This window comes from Lepus europaeus, chromosome 3 (genome assembly GCF_033115175.1).
Source record: "Lepus europaeus isolate LE1 chromosome 3, mLepTim1.pri, whole genome shotgun sequence".
NCBI classification, from domain to species: domain Eukaryota; kingdom Metazoa; phylum Chordata; class Mammalia; order Lagomorpha; family Leporidae; genus Lepus; species Lepus europaeus.
In genome coordinates this window covers 69123486-69142461 of record NC_084829.1, presented here as the reverse complement: position 1 = coordinate 69142461, position 18976 = coordinate 69123486, and the positions used below count along the sequence as shown (strand labels likewise).

The 18976-nt window shown below is 41.6% G+C and overlaps 1 protein-coding gene and 1 pseudogene across 1 annotated transcript in view; one reads left to right on the top strand and one right to left on the bottom strand.

The window, feature by feature from the left end:
* Positions 1-11112, bottom strand: part of RIMS1 (regulating synaptic membrane exocytosis 1) — a 534165-nt gene extending 523053 nt beyond the window's left edge. The window contains exon 1 of the mRNA XM_062186349.1: positions 10949-11112. Within this exon, the coding sequence (XP_062042333.1) occupies positions 10949-11112 (164 nt within the window). The remainder of the gene's footprint in view (positions 1-10948) is intronic.
* Positions 11113-17704: 6592 nt separating this feature from the next.
* On the top strand, positions 17705-18667 carry LOC133756567 (putative ribosomal protein uL10-like; annotated as a pseudogene).
* The last annotated feature ends 309 nt before the right edge of the window (positions 18668-18976 follow it).

Sequence of the window (18976 nt, the reverse complement as noted above, 5' to 3'; positions counted from 1 at the left end):
AGGGAAATTATGGGGGGGAAGCCATTGTAATCCATAAACTGTACTTTGGAAATTTATATTTACTAAATAAAAAAATATAAAAAAAGACTTACAACTAGAGATATTTAGGTTATTTGTTAAGTACGTGAAATCTAGATTTGGTAGAAAATTCTACTCTGTGTGTGTGTGTGTATTTGTATGTGAGAATTCCTGATACATAAATGTTGTTGAAGCCATTGTTTGAGATAGACCAGGAACCAAAGATATGCTAAAAGATACAGAAGCTGAGAAGGATAACATTTAAGAGCAGATAAAACAGTGACATCGAGAACAGTTAAGCCAAATTAGAAAAAAAAAAAAAAAAGAAATTACAGAGAAAGGCAAGAGAGAGCTTCAAAAGTTCTTCAGCTCTCATAAACACCAATCATTTTGTACTATTCTGTATTAATGACTATTAAATCTTTTCCCAATGAGGAAGGTTAAGCTGCTGTCCAAGATGCCAGCATCCCATATGGGCATTACCGAACTCCTAGCTGCTCCATTTCCAATCCAACTACCTGCTAATGCACCAGGGAAAGGAGCATAGGATGGCCCAAGTGCTTGGGCCCTTGTACTCATGTGGGAGACCCAGATAAAGCTCCTAGCTCCTGACTTTGGCATGGCCCAGTCATGGCTATTGCAGCCATTAAGGGAATGAACCAATAGATGGAAGATCTCTCTATCTCTACCCTCCTCTCTAATTCTGCCTTTCAAATAAATAATTTTTAAAAAACTTTTTCCAAAGTACTTTATGTGTATATTTAAATTTGCATTGCCTTACTAGGTAATGCATCCAGTTCTAAAGCCTGGGCTGAATTTTTTTTTTTTTAATTTTGTGTGGTTCTTCCAGAAATCTCAAGTTTGCTATCTTTATGGAAAATAGGAACTAGAAAGTCAAGCAATAATCAACCATATTTGTACTCAATAACGACAACTGTTTTTTAGACCTTTGGAGATCCAAATACCATGGAATCCATTTCTAACTCCTATGTCTGGAAAAATTCTCAGATCTTTGTATCTTTTATCATGTTTTTACTCCAGGTGCTAAATCTTAGATGGCTAAGTTTGGCCTATGATACGTAGACATTTGCAAATTGAAATATCTATCTTCATGATGAAGAAGATTTCACTTTATTTTCTGAAATTATGATTTTGTTAAAATTTCATGATGATCATGAATAATATTAAAGTAGATTCTCTTTACAGATTTTGCTCTTATCAAGATTTTAATATCCAATGTAAATGAGACTGTTCATTTCAGTATCCCTTTATTTCAAATGCCAGGATATAAAAATATATCCATTTTTCCCCCAAGGGGAAAAAAGTTAAAAGAGAAGACTTAAGCTCCAAAATATTACAATACAGAAGTAGCCAAGGAAAATAAATCTGTTAAGCTCTGTGAAATACAAAAGAAAAAAGCCATTTGGTTGCTTTACTTTTGTTTTCATTTCTTTCTACCAATATACCACATAATCTTTCTCCCTGGATAGAAACTCTAAATGTGGATCTACACTACCTCATATTTGATATGTTGATTTACACATATATTAGATACTACACAGGCAATGAGACCAAGTTTTCTAAAATGTACCTATATAAATTAAACCACTCTACTAAGGAGTTTCTCACTCCTGCTGTCAACAGTTTAGTTATGCTTAAATGATGGAACAATAACATGGCACACAGTGCTTGTGCATCAATACCTTACAGCTTTAAAATAATTTGATATTCTTGAGATTAAGAATATTCCTCAGGGACCGGCACTGTGGTATAGTAGGTTAATCCTCTGTCTGTGGTGCCGGCATCCCATATGGGGACCAGTTCTAGTTTCAGCTGCTCCTCTTCCAATCCAGCTCTCTGCTATGGCCTGGGAAAGCAGTAGAAGACAACCCAAGTACTTGGACCCTTGCACCTGCTTGTAAGACCAGGAAGAAGCTTCTGGCTCCTAACTTCAGATCTGTGCAGTCCAAAGTTATGACAATTTGGGGAGTGAACCAGCAGATGGAAGACCTCTCTCTGTCTCTCCCTTTCACTGTTTGTAACTCTACCTCTCTCAAATAATTAAAATCTTAAAAAAAAAAAAGAATATTCCTCAAAAACTGATCAATAATACTGGAAGGACACAGATGTAAGCTGGAAACTGATCACATAGACAATGCAGTCTAGCAAATCTTACAAGAAAACTTCATTAGTAATTACTACTATTAGTAGTTCTTGTGAATATACACACTATGCATGAGTCCATTAAAAGAAGCTAAATATCCTGAGACATTTATATGACAATAAAGATATTTTAATTGGTTTTCAATTTACATACCCTCTCTATTTAAATATAATAGCATCTTCTAGATAATAATTACCTGAAATAATGATAACTAGCACAAAAACATACTAAATAATGTATAAATAATTAGCAAAGTAATATCTTCTATATTGCATAAAGGTGTCTGTTTCAATCATTATGCTTCTGTTAAAAAGCTAATATTCTAAAGCAATGCATTATTACTTATAAATTGCATGAAATTACTTTATATAACATTATTTTACTATCTAAACTTCAGGGGAATTATCAACATATTATTCTAAAATCTATTTAAATGAATTCTCATACATTAAAGATACTGTCTTCAATGGTAGGCTGCCCTTTTGCAAGGCTCAAAGGAAAATTTTCATAATGAGAGTCTTCTATGCAGTTGCAGTTCATAACTATTATTATTTGAAAAATGTTTTGAAATTTTAAATTCAACTTTGCCACAAAAATATTGCATTCCATTGAGACTGCATAAAAGATAACACCTCAGCCTCAGCAAAAGCAATGCATCCAATTTACTAGTGGTTTTTGAGATTTTATGTCTACAATTTGCCTGCATTACTTATTGATGATATATTTTAAGATTATTAATTGCTCATATTCTGAGTTTAGAAAAACATTTATTTATTTGAAAGGCAGAGTGACAGAAAGAGAAAAGAGAGAGATTTTTCATCTGCTGGATCACTCCCCAGTGGCAGCAATATCCAGAGCTAGGCCAGCAGAAGCCAGGAGCCAGGAACTCCAGCTGGGTCTCCCACATGGGTGGCAGGAACTCAAGCACTTGAGACATCATCTGCTGTCTTCTGGGCAGGAAGCTGAGTCAAAATGGAGAGGTGGGACTTGATCCCAGGCATTCTGAAATGGAATGTGGGCATCCCAAACAGCAGCTTAGCCCACTGTCATACAATACCCACCTTATAGACAAAGGTTTTAAATGAGTAATTTGGGGCAGGGGAAGCAAGATGTACAAAGAGGAAGACAATATACTTTTTCACCTAAGCTTAAACTCAAGATTAAGGGAAAGAAGTACTATTCATAATTATGTTTGAGAATTGGTATAAATAGATGACAACAGATCAATGTGTATAGATTTTTTTTCTCTACTCCTTTTTAAAAACTATTTTGTCTTCAAGCATTCATATGCATAGGGAGTATTCCTAAGCTAGCAGCAGTAGTATGACAATATAAAGTCAACTCTCCAGTATATACCGCCCCCATCCACAGAAAATTGACCTACATCAAAATAAGCATACATAAACCTGATGTAAATATTAAGAAAATACATACAGAAGGCCTAAGGCATCTTCAAGCATTCTGAAGCACATACCATTTATTGCATTAGTCAGTAGTAAAATGATATGAAAAGGAAACTACTATTCGCCATGTACACATTCCCTTATTCAGCTAACTGTGAAAATCAATAATTTATTAAATTCATTGACACTAAAATCATCAATTTGTCTCTCCAATTTTTTCTCTAGTACAAGATGAGGAAATCAACCTAAGCTAATATAATATTTGGTTTTTTGAATTAGCATTGCCTTTTAGGTATTTCAAACTCCATCATTTTACCTAGAATGCTTTTTGTGCTAAAAACATTTATGATCTATTTCATGAGAAAGAAAGAAGAATATAAACATAACCTCAAACCAAGCCCTGTATTCATGTTACCTTTTACCTCCATGACAAATTCTCACACTGATTCTTTCAACCTTGGCCACACTGCATTGCTAACATAGTATGACATAATATGATGACAGGCCCTACTATAAAGTTCATCTCTACAAGACTCCCTAGCACCAATCAGAGGAAAGGATAGTCTTCCTATTATTGTGAAGTTATAAAGGCTAAACATAAAGGCAGCTTCCTTGGGTAGCACAATTTGAAGTGGAAAGATGCTTCCACTGAAGAAGGGCAGGTGCTATAAATTCCAATTTCCACATAAGGAAAATGATTCTTGGGTAGCTTACCTTGTGATGTTCATATCTATAAAAGGTAATAATGTTAAGATTAGAATCTAGTGCAGTCTTCTATCCAACTATCCAATGCCCACCTCCTTTTCTGACCATGCCAGTTTTAAAACAATAGGAATTTAAGGAAAATATTCTCTGTCATGTAACCAGAGTCAAATACCTGATCCAATTCTAACACCTGAAACAATGGTTTTAATATTGAATTAAATATCATGATACTTTTAAAGAAATAGCCTATGTAATAAATAAAATTCAGAATCATATTTGTGAGAAGACATAACCTTGTAGGAGAAGAAAATATGGGAAAATGTTGAAGTATTAGGGAGCCTTGTGAGTGACAGAACAGCAAATCAAGTAAGTTCTGAATATTTATGGGGTTAAGGAGGAATGTGAGGCCAGGATGAGAGCACTCAGAAAAATGTGGAAAACACCAATAGCCACATGATGTTATTTTCTTACTCCCTTTAAGCATGCTATCTGCACTCTCAGAGCAAATGTCATGAGTAAATGGTCAGAAGGTACCTAGTGGGACCTGCATTGTGGCATAGCGAGTTAAGCCTCTGTTAGTTCAAGTAACAGCTGCTTCACTTCTGATCCAGCTCTTGATAATGCACCTGGGAAAGCAGCAAAAGATGGCCCAAGTATTTTGCTCCCTGAACCCATGTGGGAGACCCCAATGGAGTACTAGGTCCTGGTTTCATCCTGGCTCAGCTCTTGCTACTGTAGCCATTTGGGGAGTGAACCAGAAGATGGAATGGTTCTCTCTCTCTCCATCTCTCTCTCTTTCTCTCTCCCCCCTTTCCCCCTTCTCCCCCTCTCACCCTCTCTCCCTCTCCCTCTCTGTAACCCTTTCAAATAAACAAATAAATAAATATTTTAAAAGAGATATCTAGCTAGTTGAAAATTTCACTAACATTAGAAAATTAATAAATATTGGTAGGCTGGACTTCTCATCAAGAGATGAGCACAGGGTGTAGTAAAACTCACCAGGCACCCAGCAAAATTCCTATGCATAAAAGGCACACAATAAAGGTTAGTGTCTAATCCCAGTTGATGAGGGAAATAAAACATAGTGTCGCTTGATATAATTTTAAAGACTTCTTTTTTATTTGAGATGTAGACATACAGAGAGAGAGAGAGAGAGAGAGAGAGAGAGAGAGAGAGAATGAATCTCCATTGATTCATTTCCCAAATGCTCACAATGGCCAGCGGTACAGAGTTGGGAACCAAGAAACAGGAACTTAATCCAGATCCCCCATGTGGATGGCAAGAACCCTCCACTTGAGCTTAATACACTTTTAAAAAGAATTAGAAGAACACTAAGTATTTGGAATCAGTATGCATGGATGCTGGATTATATTACTGTAGTTGCCATGCACCTAAGGTAAATTTACTTTAAATCCCAGGACCAATTCTAAAATATTCAACTTGTATTACAGAAATAAATTTAATAAGTTGCTTAAAAATAGGAAAGGCCCAAAAAGATCAATTAGATGAAATACAATGGAATTTGAATACATGGTACAGCAACCACATCCATTTTCCTATTACAACTATGGCAGAATAATAATATGATTACAAGAATTCACATTTTGTATCTTTCTCAGAAGCTCTCTACACAATTTAAAAAATCATTCTCTCCACTTAACAAAATGAACAAATAGCATCGCATGAATGTATTTCTATACTTAAGTTAATATAAAGTTAGTATAGCACATACAGCTAACAACGGTGTTTCCATATTCCACTTCTGCTTTAATATTCTATTTAGTTAAATGGCAATGCCTCTTACTGCTAGTGAGGAAGAAACACAGCCAAGTTTAAAGAAAATCAAGACAAGCTGACAGAAATGGCAACTAATGATCCTGTCTCTCACTCTCCTTTCTCTTTGGTAACGCCTCCTGTTTCATCTTTTAGTGTTCTTTTCCAGTGTTTTCTCTATTAGCATTTGTGACCTTAGTACTAGGCATGTACATTTATTAAGACAGCTTTTGGTTGAAAGCACAAATCTCCACAGTAGTTCAGGGTTAGTCTTCCCTAAGTTTAACCCTATCCATTAATGGTATGAAAGAGACTAGAGTCAAACAGTAAGTCTCCTCCTAATACAAGACCTTGGAACAGGTAGACACCTGGCACTTGGTCCTCTTACTCCCTTCACTGCCTGTCTTTTTCCCCTTCCTCCTTACCCATCCCTGCCTCAGCAATATGAGAGAATGCTGCTTGGTGTGAAATGGGAAAATGCTTGCAAATCCCAGTGAAAATATGATACCTGTGTACATGGGACTCTACCATTATGCCTCCCTCAGTTTCCCAGTCTACCTAGTCTTCTTATCCCTGTTGCTAAACAGAGTCTCTCATAGAGAATCTCATGGACACACTTCAGGACAAAATATTAGTTATGTGGAGGGAGAGAGAAGAGAAGAAAAATGAAGTTACAGGAATTCTTCTTCTGTCTCCACAAAGGAGGGAGCTACTGTGGATGATTGCTAGGCTCCCTGTGAAGCAGAGAGGAAGAAGCCCAAAGTCAAATCTCTTTAGAAATCAATTCATAATCCAGGTTGCAGGAATTTTTAGGAAAATAGAACTTCACACAATCCCAGGATAATTCTCTTGCCCATATTTATACAATAAGTGGCATACCTAGAATTACAGTCCAAGACCCTTGTATTCAAAGGTATTCATCTTTCCACTATACTCTGATGCATTTATTGTCTAGAAATTGGAGACCCCCCCCTTTCCATGAATCCACATTAACATATGTGGGTGAAGCTCCAAGCCTTCTCATAATCCATACTGATCTTCTGAATCAGCCTAATCCCTTGCCAAACCACTTCTCTGGAACTGAGGAAAATTCAGAAATTCATTTAAGGAAAAGATAAATGGAACACCAGCTTCTTCTTGATCGAAAATCAGTGCAGTGTGTCAGGAAACACCCAAAGTTAGATTAAATGGTCTGGGTTTAAATCCTTGTTGGGCCATGTTTTCTGAGTCATCTTGAGGATATCATTAGAACTTTCTGAGTGTAGGGTGAGGCTAGAAAATTATAATACTTGCCTCACCTCTGCACAGGCTACTGTGAGAATCCAAATATTCATACACACATTACACTTGAGCATTGTTCACCTATATGTAGGTTAAATATGAATAAATAACTACAGATTAAATAACTACATAAAGTAATGGCTGATGTGAGATAAAGACTCAATAAATGTTAACTATTTTCATGAAGAATTCCATTGCAGCTCTCAATTCCCATCCCTTTAATCCCATATTTCTGTGGTTTTTTTCCTCTTTTTTTACTCTTCTATCACTCCTTTCCCTATGAAGCTTTTATTAACAAAAAAAGAATAAGATTTTAGATCTAATGAGATCTTCCCTGATTTAGGCCCCAGATAATATAGTTTTCAGCTTATATAATATATTTGCTCATGATATCTACCTAAAATTACTTGAAAGAGTATTCATCGAGGAAATAAGGTTTCAAAAAGCCTCTAGCATGTACATGTGCACTCAAAGACACACACACACAGCTACTAAGATTAAGAAAATACCTCTAATTTGTAGATAATTAAAACAATTATTAAATATAATTTGCAGAAGTTAACTATTTCCAGTAATATGGCAGTTGTATTTAAAATTAACATACTTTTTGCCAAAAATAATTTTAATTATAAAGTACTTTCAATTTCACATAAAATTTTTCTGAACTCTTGAGGTAAAGGTAGCTTGATTATTTTTTCCCATTTATACATAAAGACATGATTGAAACTAGAGTTAAGCAGTAACTTAATAATCAAGGCTGATGAAACTGCACCATTATATTTTAATTGATATTTTGTAATGTTGCTTTGGCACAATAACCCATCTATTTTTCCTTTTCCTTCTTAAAGCCTACTTTTACAAACTAGGAAGAGAGAAAGCATGCACACTAGGAATCTCAAGGTTCTGCATTGGTAACAAAAGTGAATTTTAAGTCTTATTATTGCTTCCAGAACTTTAACTTTATAGGGCCTTTTGTGACAGCAATTTCTCTAATATGCAATATGATGGACCTATCCTTGCCATAAAAGCTTTTCTCTGATTTAACAAATGTTGTCAAAATCTGTGCACTACAATGAGAAGTTTAGAAAAAGCCACCACCTATAACCGGGTATCATTAAGCCCCTCTATCATCTGGATAGCCTTTGCTATCCTCAGTTTTTAAGACAGAGTCCCCTCAATAAAAGTATACTACTGTTCCATTGCTTGTAGACAATATGACATACTTGCATGGCAACAAACTGAGACTCACCAATCCATCGCACAAAAGACATCAGTAAAAGAGGATAATCGATACAAATTAATGCAGAGGTCCAAGACTGTAGAAGTCTATTGTATAACAGCAAGACATACTGTGGTATTTTGTGAAACCATGCAACGAAGGAAAAATATTTGCAAGTAAGTGGAAAGCACTCATAGGAAAAGCAGTGGGAAAAAAAAAGTGTTACAGGTGAGCAGTTGGACAATGCTTTATTTTTCATTTGCCCATAAAAGCCCATACAATCGTATAATCACTGTCCTTAACCAGTTAGCAGGTTTAGGATTCTGTCCTAAAACTCACCCACTCCCACTTAAAATTCATCACTCTTCACCATGCCTGAAACAGCCAATGAAGAGGCGTGATGGCCACAACTTGCAATGTGCCTTCCCCTTTCTAACCAGACTGTCAAGCAGCCACCCATATTTTCCACTAGGTGCTGGAAACCTCCATCCACTTGCTGTCTGCAGTGAACACCAAAAGGAACAGCAACACACCTGTAAATACTGAACAGCAGAAAAGGTGTCCAGACAGGTGGCAGGGGCTGCAACCAGTAAGGACAGACAAACTGACAACTAGACACACAGACAGCAGCACCATCAGACACCATCCATTACTTCCAGTCTCAGAAGAGGGAAAGCCTGCAGCACCAGGGATGCCATTCTTCCACTAGGGACAGGCAGCAGATTAACGAGGGCTGTGCCTCTCTGAAGCCTGCAGGTTTAAAGTATTTGTTTTTCGGATGAGAAGGAGCAGGGAATGCAGAAGCCTGCTGCTCTTTATAGAATCAGGCCAGCTCTGGCCTTCCTGGTTAACAGCCCTTTTCTCTATCCATAGTTACAGGGCAGGAATGACGGGGCTTCTACTATTTTGCTGTGACCCAGCAACCACATCTCTCCCTCAGTGTCGCCTCCCTGCTCTGGGTGACAGTTGCACTGGTTGGAGACTCATCAGTTTGTGAATGCAGCCTCCCTTCTTCCCTCTCCTGTGAGGCACCGCTGCACACCGAGGGGAAACGGAAGAAACCTTCCCAGCGGCATCTTCCTTCCAGGAGGCAATTCTAGGGGTGGGAGAGAGGCCATGCTGGGTGTGCTCTGTGCTGGCTGTCACTCCTGCTCCCTTTCTACTCCTTTTTTTTTTTTTTTTCCTATCAGCTAACTCCAGATGCAACAGGTTCCTCTCAGCTCTTCATGCCAATCCCCTGCCCCCAGATACACCTGCTAGCCTACACAAGGGGCCTGAAGAATTACTCCCAGTCAGGGTCTCGGAATCCTCCCACTCCATAGTGGGAAACTTTCCCAAATACATGAAGACTTCCCCCAGGAAAGAGAGGATGAAGTCCCCTTCAGCTCCACTCTGTGGGTGATGCTAAGGATGAGAAAGCCCAGTCTCTCTGCCAGTTCCTTGTAAGCAGTGTTGTCTGAGCAAGCAGCAGCACAGTTGTCACACACCCCTGCACCACCAGCAGCCAACCCCATCCCCTCGCTGTCCCCAGGAAAATAGGGCACCAGACAGAGATCCTCTGAAGGCTCTATGGGCTCTAAAGAAGGCAGGATGTGTGCAAACACTCAATATCTTACTGGACTGCTTCCTCCAGGAATGGAGCAGGCCCCGGAGGTCTCTTGGTGCCCACTATTTTATTCAGGCCAGATTCCTCAGCAGCTTCTCTCATTATTAGAAACTTTGCATTGCCCGTGGCATTACATCTGGGTAAGAAAATTTATCTTCACACAGGTATTCTCTGCTCTAGACTGTGAAGAACAGGGTGAAGAGAAGCTGGGGAGGCAGGTTACCAAAGATGGCAACTGCCCAGAAAAGACCCAACCTTGGTCTGTGAAATGAATGAGTAGCAAAATGAATACTAAAAATCAGCATTTTCATTCTGTAAATGCGGGCACCCTTCACGGGGCTAACCCCGACCTGCCAAACAACTCCAAAAGAGCAGAGGAGCTGTCCTCAGCACCTCTTCAGCCCATCCCTCCTTTCCACCGCTTATCCGCTGCCCCCTCACCTGCTCCCAGCCCAGGGCCCTTCCACTTTGGCGGCTTCAGGTTCTCTGAGCTCCCTCACATCCCACCACCAGGGTGGCCCCTGTCCACCCCCAATCCTCCCGGGCACTCCAGCCTCAAGCCATCCACACCCGGCTCCTTGGTTCCGGCTCGGTGGCATCCCCGGCTTCCCCCGGCCCCACTGGCCTCACCCCTACTCAAACCCAGCACCCCTGGCCCCGGGGCGGGCGCCTCCGCCCGAACCCAGCACCCGCGCCCGCCCCTCCCCCACGCGGCCGGGAGGACTGGGCGAGTGAGTGGTGCATGGACGGAGGGAGGCACCGAGGCATGGGTGGCTTACTTGAGCATGGCTTCTTCCTTCTCCTCCTCTTCCTTCTGCCGGTCCATCACTGCCATGATAATGTTCCTCTCCTCTTCGGTCAGGTGGCTCAGGTCGGGCAGCTCTTGCATAGGGGGAGGCACCGTAGGTGGGCGAGGACCGCGGGGCCCCACGGCCGAGGACATCTTCGTGGCCTGCCCGCCCCCTCCGCTGGCGGCTCGCTCTCACCTTTCGGAAGCACGCCCAGCTGCTGCGCCCCTGCTTCCCCTCACAGCCGAGCCCTCCCGGCGGCGGCGGCGGCGGCGGCGGCGGCAGGGGGAGGAGGAGCGGCAGCGGCGGCGGCGGCGGCGGCGGAGCTGGGGAGAGCGCGAGCCCAGGCTTTCATGGTTGTGTGCATCCACCCAGCCCCGGATGCTGCCTTTGTTTTGGTCGCCCTGGCGAGGCTCGGGGCCGCCGGCCGCCTCCCGCAGCCGGGTCTCGGTGGCGGGGGCGGGCGGGCGGAGGCGCGGCGGGCGCGGCGAGGGGGCGAGGGCTTGCGCCGGGCTCCGCCGATCCGGGCGTCTCCGCGGGGCGTGCGAGGCGGGGCCGGGGCCGGGGCCGGGGCCGGGGCTAGCTTAGCTGGGGCCGGGGCTGGGGCGGCCGCCGCCGCCGCCGAGGCTGCTCGCAGACTCAGCTGCCTCCAGTTTGGGGCTGCGGGAGGGAGAGGGAGAGTTTGGGTGTCAGTTAGGCGGAGTCTCCGAGGCTTCGCTCCCGGGTGATGCTGCTGCTCTCGCAGACAGAGCTGCCAGCCACCCAGTCCGGGATACGCTCCGCCTCTCCGCGCCCACCCGCCCACTCCCAGGTCCGAGGCACGCGTGCCCCGGCCGCTCCCCCACGCTCGCCAACGTGCACGCCACATCGCTCTATCCCCAGGTAGCCCTCACCCGTGAGTCATCCTCCCTCTCGCGGTCCCTGGTCTATGTCATCCTCCCCAGCCCTGCTTTTCCATGAGTTGCATTAATCATCATCATCCTCTCTACCGTCTTCATCATAGAGCATTAATATTGTTTGGGCACCCACAATGTTCTGAACAGCAGGATGGAACACCCTGTGGACACATTTTTTTTTTCTTCCTTCCTGTTATCGCGTTTACTAGTCAAGTGTTCAGGGCTACAACAATGTGATTTTCTAGATCATTTTTACACACACACACACACACACCTCCGACAGCCTGGATTTTGTGGGTACACTGTACTCTTCAATGCAGTGTCTTTCTTGACCCGTTCTCGCTAGGACTGTTCAGCAACGTATCCTAATTTCGTCTCAAGATGCCCCACAACACAGTACCTCTAAACTGTCATTTGGGGCTCTGGGTAGCCCCAACGCACCACATAAATGCACTTCTTTGGTGCTTGCAAATGGATTATCTACTCTAATTGCTCTAATGATATTCACTGTCATCATGTACTCATGTCTTAGCCTCTACAGCGACTTCTCAAGAAACACTGATCCCAGATAAGAAAAACATCCGATCATATCCTATTGCATTTAAGAAGCTTCTGCTGGATGCCTTGCCCAATGATAGGCTGTAAGATGGGCTTCTCTCCCTGATAAGGGAAAAAAAAAAAAAAAAGTTTAGAAACAGGTGATGGCATTGGCTTGGGAACCTGGAGACTGAATTTTGTCAACATAATTATAAAAGAATCAGTATGTGAAGGGTTCAAATTGAACAATTTCCTTGTGAGGATCTCTCAGTAATGGCGATAGGAATTGATATGTTTCTCACATTAGAAATTCTTTCTGTAGTTCCCATAGTAATCAGAACTCATATTTTGCCTCAAATACTAATTTTGTTATTGGAGAAGTTGACAGTGATAATTTATGAATCCTAAAATCTCCAAACGTAAGGAGTTGACTTTCCTTTAAACACAAAAGTTGCTTTACATGCACACATCTTTATGAATATTGTCAGTGATTGAAAGCTCACTATCTCTTAAGAACTATGTCTAAATTTCTCTTCTAACTGAAGAGTTCCCAAGTATTCGATGCAGCTATCTATCTCTTCTTCAATCTTATCCAGAACAAACCTCACCTGTAACTGCATAGCATCCTTTCAAAGGCAAGTTATTCTGGCCACCTGCCTTTGGACCCACTTAGCTTTTCCACCAGCCACACAGAATAAGTCTAAGAATACAGGTAACCAAGAACAGTGCCTGGAACTTATTAAGTGCTCAATAATGCTTTCTAATCATTATTTTTATTTGAATGACTTAGCCATGAGCTAAGTTTGTGATACCCATGTCACTTATGGGGATGTGCAGTTGTTTTTCATAAACGCTGCTATCTAGTTAGACTTCCTCTTTCCTTAAGTAATGGATGGAAACACTCAACATTTTTTCTTCATTTTTTTAAAGTTGTACTTGTTTCCCTCCATGCAACATATATTCAGGGAAAAGAAAACTGAATTGGAATTGTGGTTCTACCCATGACTTTATGATCTTGGCTAAAGCAATTAATCTGTCTGAACCAGTTCCTTCATCTGTAAAATGGTATAAAGCTTTGAATCTCCAAATAGAATAGAAGTATTAAATAAGAAGATATTTGAAGCTTCTGGCTATGTGCTTAGCACATGTGGCTCTGTTTTTTTTTTTTTTTCTTATTTCTTGCTGTCTCAAAGATACATTGTGCTGTCTCTCCATTACTCTTTCACAGGGCACAGTAGAAATGGAGATGACATGTTCATTCTAGCAGATGCCTGTCTCCTTCATGTCATTGTGGAAATGCAAACGTGCAACACAGGCCTTGCCCACAAGAGGTTTACAATCAAGTTCATTCAAATGAAATACCTCCAAAATGCAAATAAAGCCTCAGCAGACATTACAGTTAGCTGAGCGAAAGCTCTTGAAGGCGCGGACCTAATGAACAGTAGTGCTTTAATTTGCTCCAACCGCCATAACGAGAACCACAGACAGAGCGGCCTGACTAACAGGTAAGTTTTAAGCATTCTGGAGACTGGAAACCTAAGGTTAAGATATCAACAGGTTTGGTTTGTTTTGTTTCCTCCTGAGCCTTTCTCCTCAGCTTGCAGATGGCCTCTTCTTGCTGTGTTCTCACCCGGCCTTTCTTCTGTGCACACACAACCCTGGTGACTTCCTTCACGTACAAGGACAGCAGTTTATTAGACTAGGGCTTCACTGCTATAACCCCATTCAAGCTGGACTGCCACTTTGATGTGGGCCCTATCTCCAAATACAGTCATATTCTAAGGTACTCCAGGTAAGAGTTTCCACATAGGAATTTGGTAAGAAACATGATTCTGTCTATAACTGGTCATTTCCATTTATTGGGATCACTTTGGGAAATGGTGATCTACATATATTTTCAGGATGACTTAATGAAAAGAAATCTGTTTCTCCATCATTTTTAAATTCATAGATAATTCCTTAGGCTGAATATATCCATGTAAAATCTGTGAAGGCATAATTGAATAAATGAGCGATTGAGATGAGGCCATAACAGTAAAGCCCTTGGTGTAAACCTGCTGACACCTTAACCTTGGATTAGGTGTTTTCTTTTTATCAGGAGCCTCATCCATTGTGAAAGGGCTCAAAACCAATTTCTAAAGCACAGAAATTCGGTTTCTATAAATGTACCTTCGGAAAAGCAGAGTTCACCTGTACTTTGATAAGCAAGCAAACACCCAAAGTGATTCTCCCAAAGTGATTCTCCCAAAGTGATTCTACCAAACTGTGTGACACAGATGATCAATTCCTGGAGATGCCCTGCAAAAAATGTTTCAGGAAAAAGTTGTGCAATACCTCCATCCAAGAAAATCACAAGCCATCTTAACAAATAAAAAGTACTAAGAAGCAAATATTTACTATAGCAAGGGAATTCATTTTAATTTGTTTGGTCTGGCATTTACTAAATGGACTGATGTAGGAAGCATGCTTAAGACAAGCTTTGGGGGTAAAAAAAAAAAAAAAGTTGATTTTAGACCTGGTAGCCAAGGGACATGAAACCTCTAATGTGATTCTTCTTGGTCAACCAATGAAATCTATACAAAAACATCTTAAATCTCTACTCACAAGACATGTGTCAAATGCCCTTGATGTCAACAGTGACATCATGCTTAGGATACTAGTCAGAAACTATGATATAGACAAAGTTCCTAAAAGGTAAGGCTTTTAACTTCTCATTTCCACTGATATTTTCTAACATTCAATTCTCAAAATGAAGTTGGCCCCCCACTGTCAACTCTTAATTTAACTTAATAATTAAGGTATATAACTTCAGAGTAGAAAATTATTTGAATGGTATCAAGTTCAAAGCCTCTTACTACAACCTGAAAGCTGCAGAGTATGGTGTTCTGTTTCCTCAAAATTATTCCACTTAGAAATTCAGAATGTGGCCTTATCTGAAAAATGGTCTTTACTGGTGAAATGAGTTAAAATTAGGTCAGATTGGATTAAAAGCGGCCCTAAATCAAATAATTGTGTCTTTATTTTTAAGATTTATTTATTTGAAAGGCAGAGTGAAAAAGGTGGAGAGGGAGACAGAGTGAGGAAGGCAGCGGGGGAGGGAAGGAGGAAAGGGGAGAGGGAAAAAGAGAGGGAGGGAGGGAGGGAGAGAGAGAGAGGGACAGAGAGAGATAGAATGAGAGAATGTCTTTCATCTGCTGGTTCACTCTGGAAATGGCTGCAACAGATAGGGCTGGGCCAGGCTGAAGCCAGGAGCCTGGAACTCCTTGTGGGTCTCCCATGTAGATGACAGGGACCCATGTTCTTGGGCCATCTTCCACCAGGCACACTAATAGGGAGCCAGATCAGAAGTGAAGCAACTGGGACTTGAACTAGCACTCTAATACAGGATGTTGGAATCACAGGTATGTGGTTTTACCCAAAGTGCCACAAAGCTGTCCCCTGAATGGTGTCCTTATACATGGAGAAAGTGCACAGAAAAACATAGAAGAATATCATATGTGTAGACAGAGAAATCTATGGAAAAAAGTCTTGCAGAGTGCAGTTATACTACCACAAGCCAAAGAATGCCAGGAGCCACCAGAAACTACAAAAGGCAGCCGGCGCTGTGGCTCACTAGGCTAATCCTCCGCTTGTGGTGCCGGTACCCTGGGTTCTAGTCCCGGTCGGGGCGCCGGATTCTGTCCTCCTCTTCCAGTCCAGCTCTCTGCTGTGGCCCAGGAGTGCAGTAGAGGATGGCCCCAAGTGCTTGGGCCCTGCACCCGCATGGGAGACCAGGAGGAAGCACCTGGCTCCTGGCTTTGGATTGGCGCAGCGCACCAGCCATGGAAACCATTTGGGGGGTGAACCAACGAAAGGAAGACCTTTCTCTCTGTCTCTCTCTCACTGTCTAACTCTGCCTGTCAAAAAAAAAAAAAAAAAGAAGAAGAAGAAGAAAAAGAAACTACAAAAGGCAAGGAATGATTTTCTAGCAGAGATTTCATGGAGATTATGGCCTGCTCACATCTTGATTTTGAACTTTTAGACTCCAAAACTGTAAAACAATAATTTCTTCTTGTGTTAAGCTGTACAATTTGTTGTACTTTATTACAGCAGCCCTAAGAACCTAATACAATGGTCCTGTGAACTTGAGACTTATTTTGCTTTTCTATCAAATGAAAATGATGATACTGGCCTTCCAGGGTTTTAGTAAGAATGAAAGGTTGTGAATACAGGCATACTTCCTGACACATGGAAGGTATTCTATTCATTCATTCTTTTAGGATGCACTCCTGGAGGACCTTCTTTGTGCTTGATGCTGAGGATATGGTAGGGAGAAAAGCATATAAGGTGACGGTCCTAGAGAGGACTGACCAAATATGGACACTAAGCCAGTGCCTGTTTTTTATAAATAATGTTTTCTTGGTGCACAGTCACACCCAGTGATTTACGTATTCTCTGTAGCTACCTTCATGCTTCAGTGGTAGAGCTGAACAGATGCAACGGAGACCATATGTTGCAAAACGCCTGAAATATTTACTACCATTTTATAGCAAAAAGTTTGTTGACCCATGATCTAGATGCCTACAGAGCAGTTGGAGGATATAACCATAATTAAATAAACACACAAGACTTGTCAGTGTATAATAATTACTCCATAAAATAACTTATCAGTAACTGTAGGAAGAGAAGAAGTCATGGAATCCTAGAAAAGGGCACTGTCAGTGGAGATTTGAAGGATAAGAAGGAACTAGCCCAAGAAGAGTTCAGCACAGTGTCACAAGCAGGGAAATCACGAGTGGCCAGGCCTGAGTTAAGAAGAGGCAGTATTCTGGAGGACACGGAGTAGATGGTGGAGAAGGAACATTGTGCAGAGAGGAGTAAATGCCAGGAGATTAGCTCATGTAGGGTCTAATTAGCCAGGACAAGAAGTGTTCTTTTCTTCTTGTGTAATAGGAAGCCCCTAAAGAGCTTGAGCTGGGAGTTAAATGACGTGCTTCACATTTTTGCAAAGATGCTTTGCGTGTGGATAGCAGAACAGACAGCAGCAAGGGGGAGTAACACAGGAAGTTTCATTAGGAGAAATTAAAGTGGCCTGAGCTGAAGGGACTGGAGAACTGTGATCACATTCAAGAGATGCCTGCTTTCGAATGAACAGTGGATTAGTAGGTTGTGGGTCCACATATTGAGATGGCAGATTCATGTGTGTGTCAGGTAGGGGACAGGGAAAGGACAAATGGTATGGTAGGCATGCCAAGAATTTTTGCTCTTCTCTTGCCAGACTTCCTCATGAAAGTGACATTGTCTTTAATGTGGCAATCTCTGATGCACCATTGTAATGCCCAGGGAAGACAAGACAACCTGGAAGACCAACTACTTCCTCAGAATCATCCAGCTTCTGGATGGGTGCAGCCAATGCGGGCTCCATGCATATTCAGCAGATCCACATGTCCATCAGAGGGAAGGTTGTGGTGCCGATGGGCAAGAACACCATGATAAGCAAGGCTATCCAAGGGCATATGAAAAACAACCTGGAGCTAGAGAAATCCCTGCCTCATACTTGGGAGAACTTGGGCTTTTTGTCCACCAAAGAGACAAAGGGACATGCTGCTGGCCATTAAGGGGTAGCTGTCAGCCATGCTGGTGACATTGCCCACTGTGAGGAGACTGTGCCAATTCAGAACACCAGTCTGAGGGCCCAACAGGCCCTCCTTTACCCAGGCTTTGGGCATCACCACAAAATCTCCAGGGGCACTGCTGAAATCCTGAGTGATGTGCAGCTGACAAAGATTGGAGACAAGGTGGAAGCCAGCAAAACCACAATGCTGAGCATGCTGAACATTTCCCCCTAATCCTTTAGGCTGATCATTCGGCAGGTGTTTGACAACAGCAGTATCTAAACCGTGAAGTGCTGGACATCACAGAGGAAACTAAATTCTCAGTTTCTGGAGGGTGTCCGCAATGGTGCCAGTGTTAGTCAGCAGATTGGTTATCTGTCGCATCAATACCCTATTCTATCATCAATGGGAACAAGTGGGTCCTGACTTTGCCTGTGGAGACTGAGCACATGTTCCCACTTGCTGAAAAGGTCAAATCCTTCATGGCTGATCCATCTGCATTTGTAGCTGCTGCTACCACTGCTGTTACTCCTGCTGCTGCAGCCTCAGCCAAGACTGATGCTAAGGAAGAATCAGAGGAATCAGGCAAGGGTATGGGATTTGGTCTCCATCTAATTGCCAAAAAGCAACCAATTCATCCAGCTTTATATGCAAAACAGGAAGTAAAGGCTTACTTCTCTTAAAAAAAAAGAATTTTCATCATTGCTTTTGTCATCATCATCTAAATTCTCAAAAAGAAAAATAGACTCATGTGAAATTAATTTGCCCATTGATCCTTCTGACCAAGGTATTTTTTTCTAAAATTAAAAAAAAAATGATGATCTTTATTTTGCAGACTGCTATCAAAGATTGGTCTAAAGACTGAAGTGGGATTTGCCACTCTCTTAACAATGAAGAAAATTCACATTCTGCTAATGTATAATCAACAGAAGTAAACAAAGATATGCACATTCATATAAGAGCTAAAAGTAAAGAATTAGTTAATTTCTACT